The following is a 20938-nucleotide window of genomic DNA, read 5'->3' on the forward strand; positions in this document are numbered from 1 at the left end:
TGGAGCCCCCCAAAATAAAGTCATCCACTGTTTCCCCATCTATTTGCCATGAAGTGATGGGACCGTATGCCATGATCTTCATTTTCTTTTTTTTTTTTTTTTATTTTTTTTTATTCTTCCAATTTTATTTTATTTTTAAACTTTACATAATTGTATTAGTTTTGCCAAATATCAAAATGAATCCGCCACAGGTATACATGTGTTCCCCATCCCGAACCCTCCTCCCTCCTCCCTCCCCATACCATCCCTCTGGGCCGTCCCAGTGCACCAGCCCCAAGCATCCAGCATCATGCATCGAACCTGGACTGGCAACTCGTTTCACACATGATATTTTACATGTTTCATTGCCATTCTCCCAAATCTTCCCACCCTCTCCCTCTCCCACAGAGTCCATAAGACTGTTCTATACATCACTGTCTCTTTTGCTGTCTCGTACACCGGGTTATTGTTACCATCTTTCTAAATTCCATATATATGCGTTAGAATACTGTATTTATGTTTTTCCTTCTGGCTTACTTCACTCTGTATAATAGGCTCCAGTTTCATCCACCTCATTAGAACTGATTCAAATGTATTCTTTTTAATGGCTGCATTTTCTGAATGTTAAGTTTTAAGCCAAGTTATTCACTCTCTTCTTTCACTTTCATTAAGAGGCTCTTTAGTTCCCCTTCACTTTCTGCCATAAGGGTGGTGTCATCTGCATATCTGAGGTTATTGATATTTCTCCCAGCAATCTTGATTACAGCTTCTGCTTCATCCAGCCCAGAATTTTGTACGATGTACTCTGCGTGTAAGATAAATAAGCAGGGTGACAATACACAGCCTTGATGTACTCCTTTCCCAATTTAGAACCCAGTCTGTTGTTCCATGTCCAGTTCTAACTGTTGCTTCTTGACCTGCATACAGATTTATCAGGAGACAGGTAAGGTGGTCTGGTATTCCCATCTCTTTAAGACTTTTCCACAGTTTGTTGTGATCTACACAGTGAAAGGCTTTGGCATAGTCAATAAAGCAGAAGTAGATATTTTTCTGGAACTCTCTTGCTTTTTTGATGATCCAACAGATGTTAGCAATTTGATCTCTCATTCCTCTGCCTTTTCTAAATCCCCTTTGAACATCTGAAAGTTCATGGTTCACGTACTGTTGAAGCCTAGCCTGGAGAATTTTGAACATTACTTTGCTAGTGTGTGAGATGAGTGCAATTGTGTGGTAGTTTGTGAGTTCTTTGGCATTGCCTTTCTCTTGGATTGGAATGAATACTGACCTTTTCCAGTCCTGTGGCCACTCCTGGGTTTTCCATATTTGCTGACATATTGAGTGCAGCACTTTCACAGCATCATCTTTTAGAATTTGAAATAGTTCAGCTGGAATTCCATCACCTGCATTAGCTTTGTTTGTGGTGATGCTTCCTTAGGCCCACTTGACTTCACATCCCAGAATGTCTGGCTTTAGGTGAGTGATCACACCATCATGGTTATCTGGGTTGTGAAGATCTTTTTTATATAGTTCTGCTGTGTTTTCTTGCCTCCTCTTTTTAATATCTTCTGCTTCTGTTAGGTCCATACCATTTCTGTCATTTATCGTGCCCATCTTTGCATGAAATGTGCCCTTGGTATCTCTAATTTTTTTGAAGAGATCTCTAGTCTTTCCCACTCTATTGTTTTCCCTATATTTCTTTTCATTGATTGCTGAAGACGACTTTCTTATCTCTCCTCACTATTCTTTGGAACTCTGCATTCAAATGGGTGTATCTTTCCTTTTCCCCTTTTTCCCTATTTTCCTCAGCTATTTGTGAGGCCTTCTCAGACAACCGTTTTGTCTTTTTGCATTTCTTTTTCTTGGAGATAGTCTTGATCACTGCCTCCTGTACAATGTCACGAATCTCTGTTCATAGGTCTTCAGGCACTCTGTCTATCAGATCTAATCCCTTGAATCTATTTCTCACTTCCACTGTATAATCATAAGGGATTTGATTTAGGTCATACCTGAATGGTCTGGTGGTTTTCGCTACTTTCTTCAATTTAATCTGAATTTTTCAATAATAAGTTCATGAGCCACAGTCAGCTCCCGGTCTTGTTTTTGCCGACTGTAGAGAGCTCCTCCATCTTCAGCTGCAAAGAATGTAATCAATCTGATTTCAATATTGACCATCTGGTGATGTCCACGTGTAGAGTCACCTCTTGTGTTATTGGAAGAGGGTGTTTGCTATAACCAGTGCATTCTCTTGGCAAAACTCTGTTAGCCTTCGTCCTGCTTCATTTTGTACTCCATACTTGCTGTTACTCCAGATATCTCTTGACTTCCTACTTTTGCATTCCAGTCCTCTATGATGAAAAGGACATCTTTTTTGGGTGTTAGTTCTAGAATGTCTTGTAGGTTTTCATAGAACCATTCAACGTCACCTTTTTCAGCATTACCAGTTGGGGCATAGAGTTGGATTACTGTGATTTGAATGGTTTTCCTTGGAAACGAACAGAGATTATTCTGTCATTTTTGAAATTGCACCCAAGAACTGCATTTTGGACTCTCTTGTTGACTATGAGGGCTACTCCATTTCTTCTAAGGGATTCTTGCCCACATTAGTAGATATAATGGTCATCTGAATTAAATTTGCCCATTCCAGTCCATTTTAGTTCACAGATTCCTAAAATGTCTATGTTCACTCTTGCCATCTCCTGTTTGACCACTTCCAATTTACCTTGATTCATGGACCTAACCGGAGAAGGAAATGGCACCCCACTCCAGTACTTTTGCCTGGAAAATCTCATGGATGGAGGAGCCTGGTAGGCTACAGTCCATGGGGTCACTAAAAGTCGGATATGACTGAGCGTCTTCACTTTCACTTTTCACTTTCATGCATTGGAGAAGGAAATGGCAACCCACTCCAGTGTTCTTGCCTGGAGAATCCCAGGGACGGGGGAGCCTGGTGGGCTGCCATCTATGGGGTCACACAGAGTCGGACACGACTGAAGTGACAGCATGGACCTAACATTGCAGGTTCCTATGTAATATTGTTCTTTACAGCATTGGACTTTACTTCCATCACTAGTCACATAGGATGTCTAGTTAATATTTATTGATTATTTACCCTGTACCAGGTATGGACTAACCACTTCACATACAGTATTACTTTATTCCTCAGAATAAACCTAAAAGGTTTGTATAGTCTTCTGCTTTTCACAGATGAGGGAATAGAGGCTTAGAGGAGTTCAGTAACTTTCCCAAAGATGCATAGCTGGCATGAGGTAGAGCCAAAGTTCAAACCCTAGCAGTAACATAGAAGATGGCAATCGAGGTTAGGGGTAAACTCACTTGGAGGAGAGTGTGAGCAAGTCATTGTAAGAGTTTATTCTGACATTGCTTGATTGGTTATGTTGTAGGGGAGGAGGTATGTGAAGAAAATTTCCAGCATGATTTTCAGGATTCTAGCTTGAGTGGCTGGATGGATGGTAGAGTCATTAAATGATACGGGGAAGCATTGCAAGACCATCTTGACTGTTAAAATCAATGGATTCTGTTTGAGATACCCGGACTTTTATGAGATTGTGAGAGATCAAGATGGACATATCCAGCGGTCCTAGAATTTGTAATTCTAGATCTAGTCAAGATCTAGAATTCAGGAAGGAGATTTAGATTGAAGAGAGACATTTGGAAGTCATATATATGTAAATGAATACAAATAAAGCTATGTACAGTACTTTCATGAAATATTTTTCAGAGTAAAGAATAGACCCTGAAAAAAAGACTGAGATTGGGAATAGATGACCATAGATATATATATATTTTAAAAAAGAGTAATGTCATGAGGCCAAAGAAGGAGGTAATGTTTAGAAAACAACAGGAATATTAAAAGGTATGCAACTTAAGAGTGGTTTTATGATTGACCAGCATAAGCAAGTGACTCAGCTAGGTTAGGCTACTGTAAATACTTTGAATTATTTTTTTTTCTCTACAGACTCTTTAAACAAAATTGGATCAACATCATTTCCCAAAACCAATCCTAGATCTTCTGCAAAAGTTATTCCATATGGTGAGTTGATAGCCATGTGATTATGATCTATTTAATCTTCTTTCTTCTTTAACTAGATATCTCTTTTCAAAAGCCTCATCTTACTTTGATAATACTTTACAGTGAGGAAGAATGGGTTCTATATTTAGGCTTATGAAATTTTTAGAATTCTGTTTAGGTTTTTGCATGGACTCCATAAATAGAGGGAAGAAGAATTAAGCTTTAAGATAGGAAGAAAGATAAAAAAAAAAAGATAGGAAGAAAAAGATAGGAAGAAAGAGGTACAGAGAGCAATCTTTTTTCCTCATCTATTCGTATGCAAATTTCATATTTAAAATATCTTTCCAGATTCTATAATATGATTTTGCATTTAGGGGCAAAGGGAGAAAGCAAAGTTTTTTTGGTTTTGTTTTTTAACACACTTTTAATTTTTAATTTCATTATAACCTTAAGTGTTATGTTAAATATTATGATCTTTCATTGCTCTGTATGCATGTATTATATATATTATAGTTGATGATTTGTAATAGAAACTTGCACAGGGAGCTGTAAAGAAGGAAAGATGTCTGCTTCTTGAAGGGGAGTCAGAGAAGGCTTCATGGGGAAGACAGTATACAGCAGTATTCTAGACAAGAGAATGGCATTTGGATGTCTAAGCAAATTTGGCATGTCTGGGGATTGGTAAATGGTTTCAAACAATGAGAAAGAGACATAAAATAAGAACATATAATAAAGAACCGCATACCCTTTACTAACCAACAGAATTTTCCTACTAGAATGTAAGATCATGAGGGCCAGGATTTTTGTCTGTTCTATTCAATGATACATCACCAATGTCTAGAGCAGTGCCTGATAACACCAAGTACTAATTAAGTATTTGTTAAATGAATGAATAAATACAATTCTGTAGTTATTGTTGTTCAGTTACTAAGTCAGACTCTTTGCAACCCCATGGACTGTAGCCCTCCAGGCTCCTGTCTCCATGGGGTTTTCCTTGGAATACTGGAATGGGTTTCCATTTCCTTCTCCAGAGGATCTTCCTGCATTGGCAGGTGGATTCTTTACCACTGAGCCACTAGGGAAGCCCATAATTCTGTAGACCAGTACCTATAAAACCTAACTGGTTAGCAGAGTCACCTAGGCAAGCTTTTAAAATCAGATTCTTCAGAGATGGGTCTTAGGAATCTGCATCTTCTTGAAACTCATCTGGTGTTTGGGAATTGCTACTGTTGACTAGTTGTGAAGTTGTTGTGAAGTCACCCAGTCGTGTCCAACTCTTTGTGACCCCATGGACTGTGGCCCAGTAGGCTCCTCCATCCATGGAATTTTGTAGGCAAGAGTACTGGAGTGGGTTGCCATTTCCTTCTCCAATTTCCACTGTTGACTATGGCAAGACATATTGGGGAGGGGTGTGTTCTTAATTATTTCAGTTGAATGGGTCATTAGTTTGATCTCTTTTGCTGTAGGTGTCTGTGGTATCCCTCCGTTTAGTCCCCAGTGGCTTTCTAGAAGAATTGCAGGAGGAGTAGAAGCCTGCCCCCACTGTTGGCCATGGCAGGTGGGTTTGAGGTTTCTTGGCAATCACCAGTGTGGAGGTGCCATCATCAACTCGATTTGGATTCTGACTGCAGCGCATTGTGTGCAATCGTGAGTGAGGCTGATGATATTTTATTAATGTATTTATGTACCATGTTGTTTGCTGAAGCTGAAACTCCAATTCCTTGGCCACCTGATATGAAGAACCAACTCACTGGAAAAGACCCTGATGCTGGGAAAGACTGAAGGCAAATGGAGAAGAGGGCAACAGGGAATGAGATGGTTAGGTAGCATCACCAACTCAATAGACATGAATTTGAGCAAACTCTGGGAGACAGTGAAGGACTGAGGAGCCTGACTTGGTAACTGAACAACAACAATAATCATGTTGTTTGTTGTTTTAGTCACTAAGTTGTGTCTGACTCTTTTGAGAGCTCATGGACTGTAGCCTGCCAGGTTCCTCTGTCCAAGGGATTTCCCAGACAAAAATACTAGAGTGGGTTGCCATTTCCTTCTCCAGGGGATCTTCCAGACCCAGGGCTCGAACCTGCATTGGCAGGTGGCTTCTTTACCACTGAGTTACCAGGGAAGCCTTTTTTGTATCATACCTAGAACATCAATATAATTGTGTAACTCCTAAAACCATGCAGGCTGATTCTAAAGCAAGAATCTTCCTTTCAGTGTTTCTGACCCATGTCCATCTAGCCTCTTTCTAAACAAAGTCAGTGAAGAAAAGCAAATCAAATCTTGAAATTGTTCATCCCATTTACAGGCATCTTTGATTATTATGTTGAGCCCAAGTCTGCTTCTCTATAGCAATAATTTATTAATCTAAATTTACTGAAGTTCCAGAAAACAAGAACTCAGTCTCTTTCTACTTGCATGTAATCATCCTTCCTAGACTTGAAGATCGCTCTCACATTGCCCTTAATCTTTACGCTGAATGCTTACTCTTCTAGTATGTGTAACTCCACAGCCCTCATCATGCAGTGCTCTATATCCTGGATTGGTTTAGTGTCATTCCTCTTAAAGTGGGATCACGACAGTGGAGAACACAGTAGGGTAATTCACCACCTTGATCACTGAGCTTTCAATGTTTTTTAATTGTAAACTATGCCATGACGTGAAAAAATATACAAAATATAAACATGTAGTCTAAAGAATGGCCCTACTATTTAGTGTAAGAAGGATCTTTACACTAGCAAGCCCTCTCAGTGCCCCTCCCAGAGAAGTAAACATTATGCTAAATTTTGCATTTATAATGTCTTTGCTTTTTGAGGAGTGGTTTTAACATCTGTGAATTCCTAAAACCAGTATGTTGTCTTGTTTTCCCTGTATTAATGTAAAACAATTACAGTTTATATTCCTCTGTGATTTGCTTTTATCTTTATAGCATATCATATGGATTATCATGTGGATGTGTATAACTATAATTAATTCATTTTCAATACAGACTGATTAAGTTGATCACACTTGTAGGCAGGTTCTGGACACTGTATATTTATATACACCCCAGGACTAACAACAAGATCCTACTGTGTAGCACAGAGAACTGTATTCTCTGTTATATATATATATCAGTATCCTATGATAAATCATAGTGGAAAGGAATATTTTTTAAAATACATGTATATTTATAACTGAATCACCTTGCTGTACATCAGAAATTAACACAACACTGTATATCAATTATTCTTCTAAATAAATATATACTCCCCAAATGATTCCAATGACTCCCCAAGTCAAAGTCCAGAACCACGCCCTGTCCATGAGTCCATCTTGACCCTTTCTTGCTTGTCCCCAACAAGCCCACCTCTTTTCTTAAACATGCTGTGCTTGTTCCTATCTCAAGGTCTGTGTAGTCGTTCCCTCTGCCATTTGGAACACCAAGTTACATTTAGTTGTCCTTTTTCCTTAGGCTCCTCTTGGCTCTGAGTCTCACAGACCTTGTTTTTAATGGTCTTGGCGGTATTTAGGAGTACTCATCTGGTTTTTTGTAGAAGGTACCTCAGTTTGAGTTCATCAGATATTTTTCTCATGGTTTTTCTGGGACTCCACAGGAAATCCACAGAGGGACATGTCCTTTTTTATCACATTATAAAGGGTACATGCTACCAGCATGATTTCTCACTGATGATGTTAACCTGGTATTTGCCAGGTGTCTCCACTGTTAAGTTCCATCTTCCTCCCATTCTTACCTATTCTTTGCAAGCAAGTGGCTAAGGGTAGCCCACACTCGAGCAGTTGGGCATTAAACTCTATCATCTTGAGTGCAGAGTTTTCTCCATAAATTAAAGTTATTCTGTATGGGAGATTTGCCTCTTCTCTTCCTTTTATTGGGGCTTCCCTAGTGGCTCAGTTGGTAAAGAATCCACCTGCAATGCAGGAGACCCCAGTTTGATTCTTGGGTCGGGAAGATCTCCTGGAAAAGGGATAGGCTACCCACTCCAGTATTCTTGGGCTTCCCTGGTGGCTCAGCTGGTAAAGAATTCACCTGCAATGCAGAAGACCTGGGTTCGACCCCTGGATTGGGAAGATCCCCCTGGAGAAGGGAAAGGCTACCCACTCCAGTATTCTGGCCTGGAGAATTCTATGGAATGTATAGTCTATGGGATTACAAAGAGTCGGACACAACTGAGCAACTTTCACTTTCCTTTTACTTATTAAATTGTGTATTAAACCAGTATGGGCAGGAGGACATTTATTTTTTGTAAATACTACATATTTATTTTGTTGCTTGAATTGCTCCAGCTTTGATCCCTGTGAGTTTTTTCAGGGTGAGTTTTCCAGTTTTGACCACTGTAAGTTCTTGTCTTTTTGATATGCCACCACCCTTTTGGGACAAAGATACTCCAAGTTCATCTTATGTATCCCCTCTCAGTCTTAGAAGCAGCCATTTCTCCCATAAGCTGCACAAGAAGTTAAAATCTGGGTGCTGAGCATCCCAGTTGCTACTAGGGTGTTGTTATTGCTTATAGCCCCTCTTAGCTAACAGAGCTAGAAAATGTAAGAAGGCATACTAACTCACTTACATAAACCTGTTTTTCTGTCTATACCTATATTAAGGTAAACATGAGATCATACAGATATTTCCAACTCAACCACATGGTTCATTCTAGCACCCCCCGGCCCTTGGAGAAATTCGTTTTATAAGAATTCTATCAAAGTGCATTTTTATGTACCGTGGAAAAGCCTCAATCACAGCTGACTAATTAATGGAAATTAAAGTATTGGAGAAACCAGCTATTAGTACTGATGCCAGAGGCACAGAAGAAGCTTTGTCAGACTCCCTTGTCAAATAGTTTATTCTTGAATTTATGTCATAGACTATGATTCCTTGCAGCAAGATACAGACCACACCAAACCATTCTTTACAAGGTGAACTAGTCAACTTGATGAGTCAGCTGAGATTAATAAACACTGCTGCTGCTGCTGCTAAGTCGCTTCAGTCGTGTCCGACTCTGTGCCACCCCATAGACGGAAGCCCACCAGGCTCCCCCATCCCTGGGATTCTCCAGGCAAGGACACTGGAGTGGGTTGCCATTTCCTTCTCCAATGCATGAAAGTGAAAAGTGAAAGTGAAGCCGCTCAGTCGTGTCCGACTCTTAGCGACCCCATGGATTGCAGCCTACCAGGCTCCTCTGTCCATGGGATTTTCCAGGCAAGAGTACTGGAGTGGGGTGCCATTGCCTTCTCCGATTAATAAACACAGTCAGCTATAAATGTTTGTGAACCATTTAAGTTAACCACAAAAAGATTTGTATGTAATTTTAGTGGCCCTTCTTGTTTTCTTTGTAAAATTTTGCTAAAGTAGTAGTATTGCTTGTTTTTAAAAAGGCAGTTCAAATAAAGTTATCAAGTAAAATCTAAACTACCCTCTCCATTTCTCTAATCCATTCCTCCTTTCTAGAAGTAATCAATATTAAGAATGTTTTAATTATCTGATTTTACATTAATGTTTATACATATATATTTTATGTAGGGTTTTATAATTTTTACACAAAATATTGTGCCTTATACTTATTTGATGTGGAAAAGGTTACCTCATTTTTTCTTTAACTTTTATAGTTGTTTAATTTACTTGACCAGAGAAATATCTTTTTTGAAGTTGGAACTGTGTATATCTTTACCCAGAATCATTTGGGATGCTAGTGTGAAGAATTAGTATGTTCACTCATGCCTTGTCTTTGGGAATCCTTCAGCTGATTCCTTCAAGAACTTACTTCTCCTTGTCTCATCCTCATCAATCTTATGGACATCCAGGGCTCCAGCCTCCATTGAAGGGGCGTACCCAAATCCATTGGGAAGGCAAGTTTACTGCATGGAATGAGCCAGTTAGGGAAATGTACAAAATCTGGGAGCTGAGATAGACATTTTTGCTGAAGGTCACCACGTGGCCAGGCTGGCTGACATTGCTACAAAAGGCGATAAGGACAACCGACAGCAACATTGTACTACACCCCATGTGCTACCGTCTCTAGCACTGGTTACCCTTAGTATTAGCCCTAGCAAATACCAGACTTGTCTGGAAGGTTTCTTACTTAAAGTCTGGTGTGGAGCCAGAGAATCTTTATTTCTAACAAGTTGCTGGGTACTGTTGTCCTATTTTTAGGGAAAACCTGGCATGTTCTCCTTTTGTTGACTCCACACTCTTCTTCATGCTTGTGTGGGATTTTAGGTCCTAATGTATAGCACAGAGAACTCTTCTCAATGTTACGTGGCAGCCTGGATAGGAGGGGAGTTTGGAGGAGAATGACTGGATGCATGTATATCTGAGTCACTTTGCTGTCCACCCAAAATTCTCACAACACTGTTTATCAACTATGATATAAAATAAAAAGTTTAAAAAATAAACTTAATTTAGGGGAATAAACTCCCTTTGCAGTTGTACATTGGAATCTGTCTCAAACCTAAATCAGAGGATTTTTTTCCAGTTTCAGCGACCTTTATTTTCTTAGAAGCTGCCTTTTAAAATATTTATTTATTGGGGCTTCCCAGGTGATGCTAGTGTTAAAGAACCCACCTACCAATGCAGGAGATGTAAGAGACGTGAGATGTGTGGGTTCCATCCTTGGGTCAGGAAGATCCCCTGGAGGAGGGCATAGCTACCTACTCCAGTATTCTTGCCTGGAGAATCCCATGGACAGAAGAATCTGGGGGGCTACAGTCCATGGGGTCACAAGAGTCTGACATCACTGAAGCAACTTAGCACACCTGCACTCGTTTGTTTATTTCTTTATCCATTTATTTTTGGCTGTGCTGGATCTTCTTTGTTGTGTGGGCTTTTCTCTAGTTATGGCAAGCAGCAGTTACTTTTCATTGCAGTATGCAGATTCTTCATCGCGGAGGCTTCTCTTGTTGCCGAGCTCAGGCTGTAGGGCTCTCAGGCTTCAGTAGCTGTGACTCCCAGGCTCTAAAGTGCAGGCTCAATAGTTGTGGCGCATGGGCTTAGTTGCTCCATAGCTTTTGAGATCTTCTTGGACTATGGATAGAAACTGAGTCCCATGTATCAGCAGGCGGGTCACTTATCACTGAGCCACCAGAGAAGCCCTTTCTAGGGTTAACCAGTTCTTGTTTTTCTCTTTGCAGCTTCCTTCCAAAACTTAGATAAGAGCAATTGATTTCCATCCAAGGGAGGGGCAGGGGTATGATTCTAGGGCAGCAGCCTTAGTAACAGCTTTAAGAAATACGTTTCTTTACTACCAAGTAATGATTTAGAGAGTGACTTTGAAAATAAAGTTGATCCTTCCATTAGAGTGCATGACAGATAATAACAATGATAATGGCTACCATTATGGAGTCATTACTATCTCCGTATACTTACCAGGCACTTTCCTTGAGTTGGCTCCCTTAATAAAGGCACACTTAAACACATCAGTGAGTCAGACTCATCATGCAAGGAACTGAAATGAGCATGGTTATGATTAGAGAGAACATGCCTACCTGTATTAAGAAACTTCTTTGACTAAATGTATTGAAGAAATACTTTTCATAACTTTACTTTTACTGAAAAGACAGTTTTGAAAAATGAAGAGTCAGTGACAATATATTTGTGGCAATTGAGGGACTCTTTCCTTGGATATTTTTTCAGCTGGAGATCTTGATGTGGCAAATTAATGGATGTAGATTCAAATTTTTAAACTTTTTTTGAAGTATATTAAATGTGTGTAAAACATTAATACAGTTAGAGGAATTTATACAAAGCAAATAACCATGTAACTAGCACCCAGACCAAGAAAGGAAATGGTGCCAGTACCTAGGGGTCCCCTTTATGCCCTCTCCCCTTTAAAAGTAGTCAGTGTCCTAATCTCTGATATCAGATGTGAATTTTACCTATTTAGGAATTGATAAATTGGTCTTAGTTTCATAAATTCTGATTATTTTATAAAAGATGATAATTTAAAAGATATATTCCTATAATATAGTATTTGAATATTTTTAACAGTAAAGCATAGATCTCATTAGAAATGTAATTTTCTTCATGTATTCCTAATGTCACTATGAAATTAAAATAAGCTCTAGGTTTCTTTTTTCCTTCTCAACTTAAAAATAAACTGGTGATATTTGATAAATGCTCCAGAAACATTTTATGGACAAAAGAAGGGGGCAAGATAGACAATTAGGAACTTGTCCTCAGATAGATCAGAAGGCATGGTGCAGCTTCTCTGGTTACATAAAGATTCCAGACAAGGTAGTGGGTGGCCCCTGGCTGGACTGAACAGTGGATGTTATAGTGTTAGACCAAATGGTGAAAAATGTGTTTTCATATCAAACTTTTGTTGTTCCTCCTCCAGGAAAAACAATCCACTCTTCTGGACCATTGTTGCTGGAGACCATGACATAACCTTGAAGGAATCAACTGAGCAGGTGAGAAATGTTTTTAAAGGTCATTCTGCCTGTTCCCTAAATTGTCACATGCCAGGGAGTACATTTGGGCTTCCCTTGTGGCTCAGCTGGTAAGGAATCTGCCTGCAACTCAGGAGACCTGGGTTCGATCCCTGGATTGGGAAGATACCCTGGAGACGGGAAAGGCTACCCACTCCTGTGTTCTGGCCTGGAGAATTCCTTGGACTGTATAATCCATGAGGTCGCAAAAAGTCAGACATGACTGAGCGACTTTCACTTTCAGGGAATACATTTATCTAAAACATGGGATTAGTTACTACTTTCCTAATGCCCTCTTACACTTATCATTTATACCAACATTTAAAGATAGAATTTGAGATCACATTTAATCTGAGAATGAGGGGAAGTGAGTCAGGAAGTGCAAACTGAGGTCCATGTACACAGGTCCACAGAGTCTAATTTTCCCAGGACCTCCATTCCTCAGAAAGTGCTTCATGGATTCCTGCAAATTATTAACAAAGATTTCCCTTCTAAAGTTAGTACAAAGTCACCTTCATTGGGTGACGTGTGGAAATGCAGAGATTTAGGATGATTTTGGACCAGTATACAAGGAATTTGTTTGAATCATTGACTCTGCCTTGTAATTTCTTGCTTGCTCATGATGCAGGTGAGAAGGGCAAAACACATCGTGATGCATGAGGACTTCGACTCACTGAGCTATGACTCTGATATCGCCTTGATCCAACTGAGCTCTGCCCTAGAATTCAACTCAGTGGTGAGGCCAGTATGTCTTCCACACAGCTTGGAGCCTCTGTTTTCTTCTGAGATTTGTGTTGTGACTGGCTGGGGAAGTGCTAATAAAGGTAAACCTTTTACTTTTGCATGAACATCACTACTGATTGACAGTTTCGAGAACATGGCATGGAAACGTTATCAAACGGTATCTGCTTTAGCCCTTCTTCCTTCTGAAAGACAGGAACCATGGTTTATTTAACTGTAATAGTTCATCAGAGTAGAGAATGAACTATTTTATAATTTTTCCATCAGGATGCCTTAATCATAGGTAGGCTAGATCTGTGAAAGGCCAGATAGAAGTATCTTATCCCTTGTAGGCCATATGGTCTCTGTCACAGCTATTCAAATCTGCTGTTGTACCACAAAGCAGCCTTAGACAATATGTTACAGAATGGATGTGGCTGTGTTCCAATGGAATTTCTCCATGAAATTTGAAATTTTATGCAATAATCTTGTCACAAAATGGTATTCTTTTTTTTGGATTATCTTTTCAACCATTTAAAAATGTACAAACCATAATTAATTCATGGATTGTAATAAATAGACTCAGAGTTGGTATCGGGAGCTGGTAGTAGGGGCTGACATGGATTTGGCCTGCGGACTGGAATCTGATGAGGCCTGGGCTAGATTCTATAGTTCTTAAAGCCATAGTGAAATACCAAAAGACCTGAATGAGTTGATGTTGTTGTCCTGCTTATTTGCACTGTATAAAGTTATTTTCTCTTATATTTTCCTTCTGTCTATATGTCATTTAAACTCTGTAAGCTTGTAGATGCTGAAGACAAATGTATGGTTACCAAAGGGGTAAGGGGAAGAGAGGGATAAATTAGGAGTTTGGGATTAACATGTACATACTACTATATATAAAATAGATAAACAACAATGTCCTACTGTATAGCATAGGGAACTATATTCAATATCTTATAATAATCTGTAATGGAAAAAAATCTGAAAAAGTATATGTGTGTGTGTGTATATGTAAAACTGTATCACTTTGCTATATAGCAGAAACTAAGACGACTATGTAAATTAGATATTGTTGCTGTTGTTCAGTTGCTAAGTTATTTCTGACTGCAACCACATGGAATGCAGCACACCAGGCTCCTCTGTCCTCCACTGTCTCTTGGACTTTGCTCAAATTCATATGCATTGAGTCGGTAATGCTCTCTAACCATCTCATCTTCTGCATCCTCCTTCTCCTTTTGCCGTCAGTCTTTCCCAGCATCAGGGTCTTTTCCAATGAGTCGGCTCTTCGTATCAGGTGGCCAAAGTATTGGAGCTTAAGCTTCAGCATCAGTCCTTCCAAAGAATATTCAAGGTTGATTTCCTTTAGGATTGTCTAGTTTGATCTCTTTGCAGTCCAAGGGAAAACTAGCATCACAGTTTGAAAGCATCAGTTCTTCACTGTTCAGCCTTCTTTATGGTCCACCTCTCACATCCATACATGACTACTGGAAAAACCATAGCTTTGACTAGATGGAACTTTGTCAGCAAAGTGATGTCTCCACTTTTTATTATGCTGTCTAGGTTTGTTATAACTTTTTTTCCAAGGAATAAGTGTCTTTTCATTTCATGGCTACAGTCACTGTCTGCAGTGATTTTGGAGCCCAAGAAAATAAAATCTGCCACTGTTTCCAGTTTTTCCCCATCAATTTACCATGAAGTGATGGGACTGATGCCATGATCTTAGTTTTTTTTGAATGTTGATTTTCAAGCCAGCTTTTTCACTCTTCTCTTTCACCCTCATGAAGAGGCTCTTTAGTTCCTTATCACCTTCTGCCATTAAAGTGGTGTCATTTGCATATCAGAGACTGTTGATATTTCTCCCAGCAGTCTTGAATCCAGCTTGTGATTCAGCCAGCCTGGCATTTCCCATGATGTACTCTGCATAGAAGTTGAATAAGCAAGGTAAGAATATATGGTCTTGTCATACTCCTTACACAATTTCGAACCAGTCAGTTGTTCCATGTGTGGTTCCAACTATTGCTTCTGGTCCTGCATACAGGTCTCTCAGGTGATAGGTAAGGTGGTTTGGTATTCCCATCTCTAAGATATACACAGTTTGCTGTGATCCGCACAGTCAAAGGCCTTTTAGCATAGTCAATGAAGCAGAAGTAGATGTTTTTCTGGAATTCCCTTGCTTTCTTTATGAACCAACGAATGTTGGCAATTTGATCTCTGGTTCCTCTGTCTCTTTGAAACCCGGCTTGTGCACCTGGAAGTTCTCAGTTCACATGCTGCTGAAGCCTAGCTAGAAGGATCTTGAGCATGACCTTGCTAGCATGTGAAATGAGCACAACTGTACAATAGTTTGAACATTCTTTGGCATTGCCCTTCATTGGAATTGGAATAAAAACACATTTTCCAGTCTTGTGGCCACTCCTGGGTTTTCCAAATTTGCTGACATATTGAGTACAACACTTTAACAGCATCATATTTTAGGATTTGAAATAGCTTAACTGGAATTCTGTCAGCTCCACTAGTTTTTTTGTTCTGTTTTGGTTTGGTTTGGTTTTTTTGTAGAAATGCTTCCTAAGGCCCTCTTGACTTCACACTTCAGTATGTCCATATGTGGTGAGAATGTAGTGAGTGACCACACCATCATGGTTATCTGGGTCATTAAGACCTTTTTTTTGTATAGTTCTTCTATGTATTCTTGCACATCTTCTTAATCTCTTCTGCTTCTGTTAGGTCCTTACTGTTTCTGACCTTTATTATGCCCATCCTTGCATAAAGTGTTCCCTCAATATCTCCAATTTTCTTGAAGAAATCTCTAGTCTTTCCCATTCTGTTTTTTTCCTCTAATTCTTTTCATTGTTCATTTAAGAAGGCCTTTTTATCTCTCATTGCTATTCTCTAGAACTCTGCTTTCAGTTCAGTGTATATTTTTCCCTTTCTCTCTTGCCCTTCACCTATCTTCTTTCCTTAAAAATTTGTAAAGCCTCCTGAGACAACCACTTTGCCTTTTTGTATTTCTTTTTTGAGGGGATGGTTTTGATCACCGCCTGCTGTACAATGCTATGAACCTCCATCCATAATTCTTTATGCACTCTGCCTACCAGATCTAATCCCTTGAATCTATTTATCCCCTCCACAGTATAATCAGAAGAGATTTTATTTAGGTCATACCTGAATGGCCTAGTGGTTTTCCCTACTTTTTTCAGTTGGAGCCTGAATTTTGCAATTAGGAGCTGATGATCTGAGCCACAGTCAGCTCCCAGTCTTGTTTTTGCTGACTGTAGAGCTTCTCTATCTTTAGCTGCAAAGAATATAATCAATCTGATTTCAGTATTGACCATCTGGTGATATCCATGTGTACAGTTGTCTCTTGGGTTGTTGGAAAAGGGTGTTTCTATGACCAGCGTGTTCTCTTGACAAAATTCTGTTAGCCTTTGTCCTTTTTCATTTTGTACTCCAAGGCCAAACGTGCCTGTTATTCCAGGTATCTCTTGTCTTCCTACTTCTGCATTCTAATCCCCTATGATGAAAAGGACATTTTTGTCGGTGTTAGTTCTAGAAGGTCTTGTAGGTCTTCACAGAACTTCATAGGTCAACTTCAATTTCTTCAGCATCAGTGGTTGGGCATAGTCTTAGATTACTGTGATATTGAATGGTTAGAGCATTCTATCATTTAGGGATTGTACCCAAACCCTACACTTGTGATGCTTCTGTGGATTGTGAAGGCCGCTTCATTTCTTCTAAGGGATTCTTGTCCACACTAGTAGATATAATGGTCATCTGAATTAAATTTTCCCATTCCCTTCCATTTTACTTCACTAATTCCTAGGATATTAGTGTTCAATCTTGCCATCTCCTGCTAGACCACATTCAGCATACCTTGATTCATAAACCTAACATTTCGGATTCCTGTGCAATATTCTTTACAGGATCAGACTTTACTTTCACCACCAGACACATCCACAACTGAGAATTGTTTCCACTTTGGCCCAGGTGCTTTGTTCTTTCTGGAGCTAATAGTCATTGTTCTCGGCTCTTCCCCAGTAACATACTGGACACCTTCCAACCTGGGGGGCTTATCTTCCAGTGTCATACCTTTTTGCCTTTTCATACTGTCCATGGGGTTCTCTAGGCAACAGTAGTGGAGTGGGTTCCTATTTGCCCAAGCACAAGGTTGTGATTCATGAAAGGGAAGTCAAATATACTTCAAACAAAACAGTGGCAAAGTCTGTGAGCTTGAAGGAGAGGGGAATTACTCTTTGACCCTGTACAGCATTCATCTTCTCGGTTTACTGTGGTACCTGCAGCCAAACTGCATTTTTCTAAAATCTTTGCAACTGCCATATGAGGAGATTTTATACTCCGGTTTTGCAAATGAGGGGGTTATGGCCCTGAAAGTTAAGTCATTTGCTAAGACTCCATGGCTAATAAATATCAAAAGGGAATTTAAATCAGTGTGCCTCAGCTGATAAACCTTGAATGGCTTTTTGTTACATAAGAAACAATTTCCATCCCAAACTGAATGTTAAGAATGTTGTGGAAATATTTACTTTTGGGTAATAATAATAATAAGTTTTCATTAAGAAAAAAAGAATAAATCTGACCTCCTAGCACAGCACTGAAGAATCTGCATGGGACCTCCCGAACCCTCTCCAGCATCTGTTCCTCGTTTGTCCCATTGTTGGCTGACCTTCAGGCACTGTGTCTTCTTTCTCTATCAAGCTCTGTACGTTGTTTCCTTGGCCTTGGAGCACTCCTATTTCAGTCTCCTCACAGCCTCTTCTCATCACTCCATCCTCAACTCAAATCTCAGACCATTTTCTTGCAGCAGGACTGTCCTTCTTCACTCTCTTCATTGCCTGGTTTTATCATCTCCTTGCACATAAAGGGACTTGACATTATTTTACAGATTCGTTTTCTATATCTCACCCCTTATGGTGGGAGCCTCTTGGAGGCAGATCTCTGCCTAATTTACTGCTCTCTCCCCAGGGGTCAATATCTACCTTGCATAGAGGAAACAGTAACTTTTTATGGACTGGCTGGCCTCAGTGCCCTTGAGTAAATGTGCCTGTTCTCTGAAACCTTCAGCCTTCACCAACTCTGTGACCACCAGGTGGTAGAGGTAGTTAAAGTTTTACAAAAGGTGACTTCAGTCTTTCAGTCTTGGAGAGAGAACAAGTTCTCCATTTTGAGACGTGATAATAAAACAGCACTTTTAGGGATCGTCTCTGAAAAGAAGATTTTAAATATATTAATTTATTTTTGTATTAGGTTATTGCATTAAAAAAGTAAGATATAGAGTCAGACCCAGGCTAGTTCTTAGTTCTGTCCCATAGTTGCTGAATGATCAAATCTTCAGAGTTCTGGCTTTTTCAGGTGTGAAATCAGTGTGACAGCCCACCTCACAATGTTGTGAGTATTAAGAGCTTGGAGTAAAAAGCATAAATATTGTACATCTTGTCTAGTTGTTCAGTCATGTACAACTCTTTGCAACCCCATATGGCCTGCCAGGCTCCTCTGTCCATGCTATCCATGAAATTCTCCAGGTAGTAATACTGGAGTAGGTAGCCATTCCCTTCTCCAGGGGATTTTCCAGACCCAGGGATTGAAACCAGGTCTCCTGTCTTGCAGGCAGATTCTTTACCATCTAAACCAATAAATGTAAATTAATTTTTAATTTTAATATATTTTTAAAAAATGTTTATTGGAGTATAGTTGCCTTACAATGATTTTTTAGTTTCTGCTGTACTGGAAAGTGAATCAGCTATATGTATACATATTTGCTGTTGTTTAGTCACTAAGTTGTGTCCTACTCTTTGTGATCCCATGAACTGTAGCCCTCCAGAGTCCTCTGTCCATGAGATTTCCCAGGCAAGAACACTGGAGTGGGTTGGCAGCAAAGGGATTTTTCACTGAGCCACTGGGGAAGCCCCATATGTATACATGAACCCCCTTTTTTATTTTTTAAAAATTGTTTCCAGAAAGTTACAGAACTATGAAATAGTAAACTTAGCTTTTTTAAATGAGTCATAAATCTAAAGTAATGGAATAAGTCATGCAGAACACATGTTAACATAGGCCTGCCTGAGGGTCAGGCCAAGGTAGAAATTCTTTAGTATTCATCATCAAAGTCATCTAAATTGGTTGAAATTAGGCCCCAGTGATACTAAAGGATGGAGAAGGCAATGGCACCCCACTCCAGTACTCTTGCCTGGAGAATCCCATGGACGGAGGAGCCTGGTAGGCTGCAGTCCATGGGGTCGAGAAAAGTCGGATATGACTTCCCTTTCACTTTTCACTTTCATGCATTGGAGAAGGAAATGGCAACCCACTCCAGTGTTCTTGCCTGGAGAATCCCAGGGACAGGGGAGCCTGGTGGGCTGTCGTTTATGGGGTCGCACAGAGTCGGACACGACTGAAGCGACTTAGTAGTAGTATAAATGTATTATTGTTATATAGTTATAATATATTTACATAAATATTTACAGTTGACCTTTGAACAATGTGGAGGTTATTCAAGTATCATTTATAGTCAGCCTTCCATATCTGCAATCCCACATCCATGGGTTCATCCAACCACAAGCTATGTAGTACTGCTATATCTGCTATTGAAAACATATCTAAGTATACGTGGACCTGTACAGCTCAAACTGATGTTGTTCAAGGGTCAACTGTACATGTATAAATATATAGTCACATATATTTATAATATGAATTATCTAACACCAAGTCATATATTACTGAATTTCTGAATTCTTACATGTAGCAATCTTTGAAACACTAAGATTTAAATCAGAATTAAACTAGAAAAAAAAAGTGCTTTTGGTCTTGTTCTTGCCAATGGATTTTCTTCCCCAAGATGCCACATCTGGAAATAAAGATATTCTGCACAAGACACTGTGTTTGGATTCAGAAGTCTGCATCGACTTAGGCAAAACCAAATGATGGAGTAGAGAAAGCTTGAACTTAAATATATTTCTTTAACATCACCTGCTGTTTACTTCACAATCAAGCTCTTTCTCAATCTACTTTTTAGATGGTGGTCTAGCAAGTCGCTTACAGCAGATTCAAGTGCCTGTGTTAGAAAGAGAGGTCTGCGAACGCACTTACTATTCAGCCCATCCAGGAGGAATCTCAGAGAAGATGATCTGTGCTGGCTTTGCAGCATCTGGAGAGAAAGATGTGGGTCAGGTGAGAGGATCCTGATTTTGCCAAGGAATACAGGAAGTTGTTATCTGCTGGAGATTCTCCATAGACAAGAAGAATCCACTCTCAAAGCCATAGACAAGCGTGCCCACAGCATCACACCACACCCCTATTCAAAAGCCAGACAGAAGCAGGCATCAGTCAGAGGGCAAGTGGGTACGTAGAGGAGCCCATGAGAAGGTAGGAGAGGGCAACACCACTCAACTGACCTGCTGGTGAGATGTGTTCAGATATGCTTAGGGCTTTGGTAAAAGGGCAATGAGCAAATAAAGATTCTCAGTTAATGTATCCAACTTGTGATATAAAAATTTTATTATTTAAAATTATTACTAAATTCCTGTGTACTCACACAATTTTCTACCACAGAATAAAATATAACAATCATGAGGAAAATGAGAACCTTTGAAAAAATGGTTTTCATATGCAATGGAAAATAAGTCAGAAAGCAGCAGTTGAATTTCAGTGATACTACAGTGGTGCAAAGCTACACAGATGGACTTACAAGTCAGCTGGGCAAGCGTGCTGTTGGCGAGTTCAGCATTAAGTAAGAAAAAGACAGGATGTGTGCAAAAGGATTGCAAAATACCA

The 20938-nt window shown here is 39.6% G+C and overlaps 1 protein-coding gene across 1 annotated transcript in view; it reads left to right on the forward strand.

The window, feature by feature from the left end:
• OVCH1 (ovochymase 1) overlaps positions 1-20938 on the forward strand; it is a 93206-nt gene that overhangs the window by 16260 nt on the left and 56008 nt on the right. The window contains exons 8-12 of the mRNA XM_061419070.1: positions 3916-4030; positions 5476-5656; positions 12340-12412; positions 13059-13254; positions 20181-20335. Coding sequence (XP_061275054.1) covers positions 3916-4030; positions 5476-5656; positions 12340-12412; positions 13059-13254; positions 20181-20335 — 720 coding nt within the window. The remainder of the gene's footprint in view (positions 1-3915; positions 4031-5475; positions 5657-12339; positions 12413-13058; positions 13255-20180; positions 20336-20938) is intronic.

Source organism: Bos javanicus, chromosome 5, assembly GCF_032452875.1.
Source record: "Bos javanicus breed banteng chromosome 5, ARS-OSU_banteng_1.0, whole genome shotgun sequence".
Taxonomy (NCBI): Eukaryota; Metazoa; Chordata; class Mammalia; order Artiodactyla; family Bovidae; genus Bos; species Bos javanicus.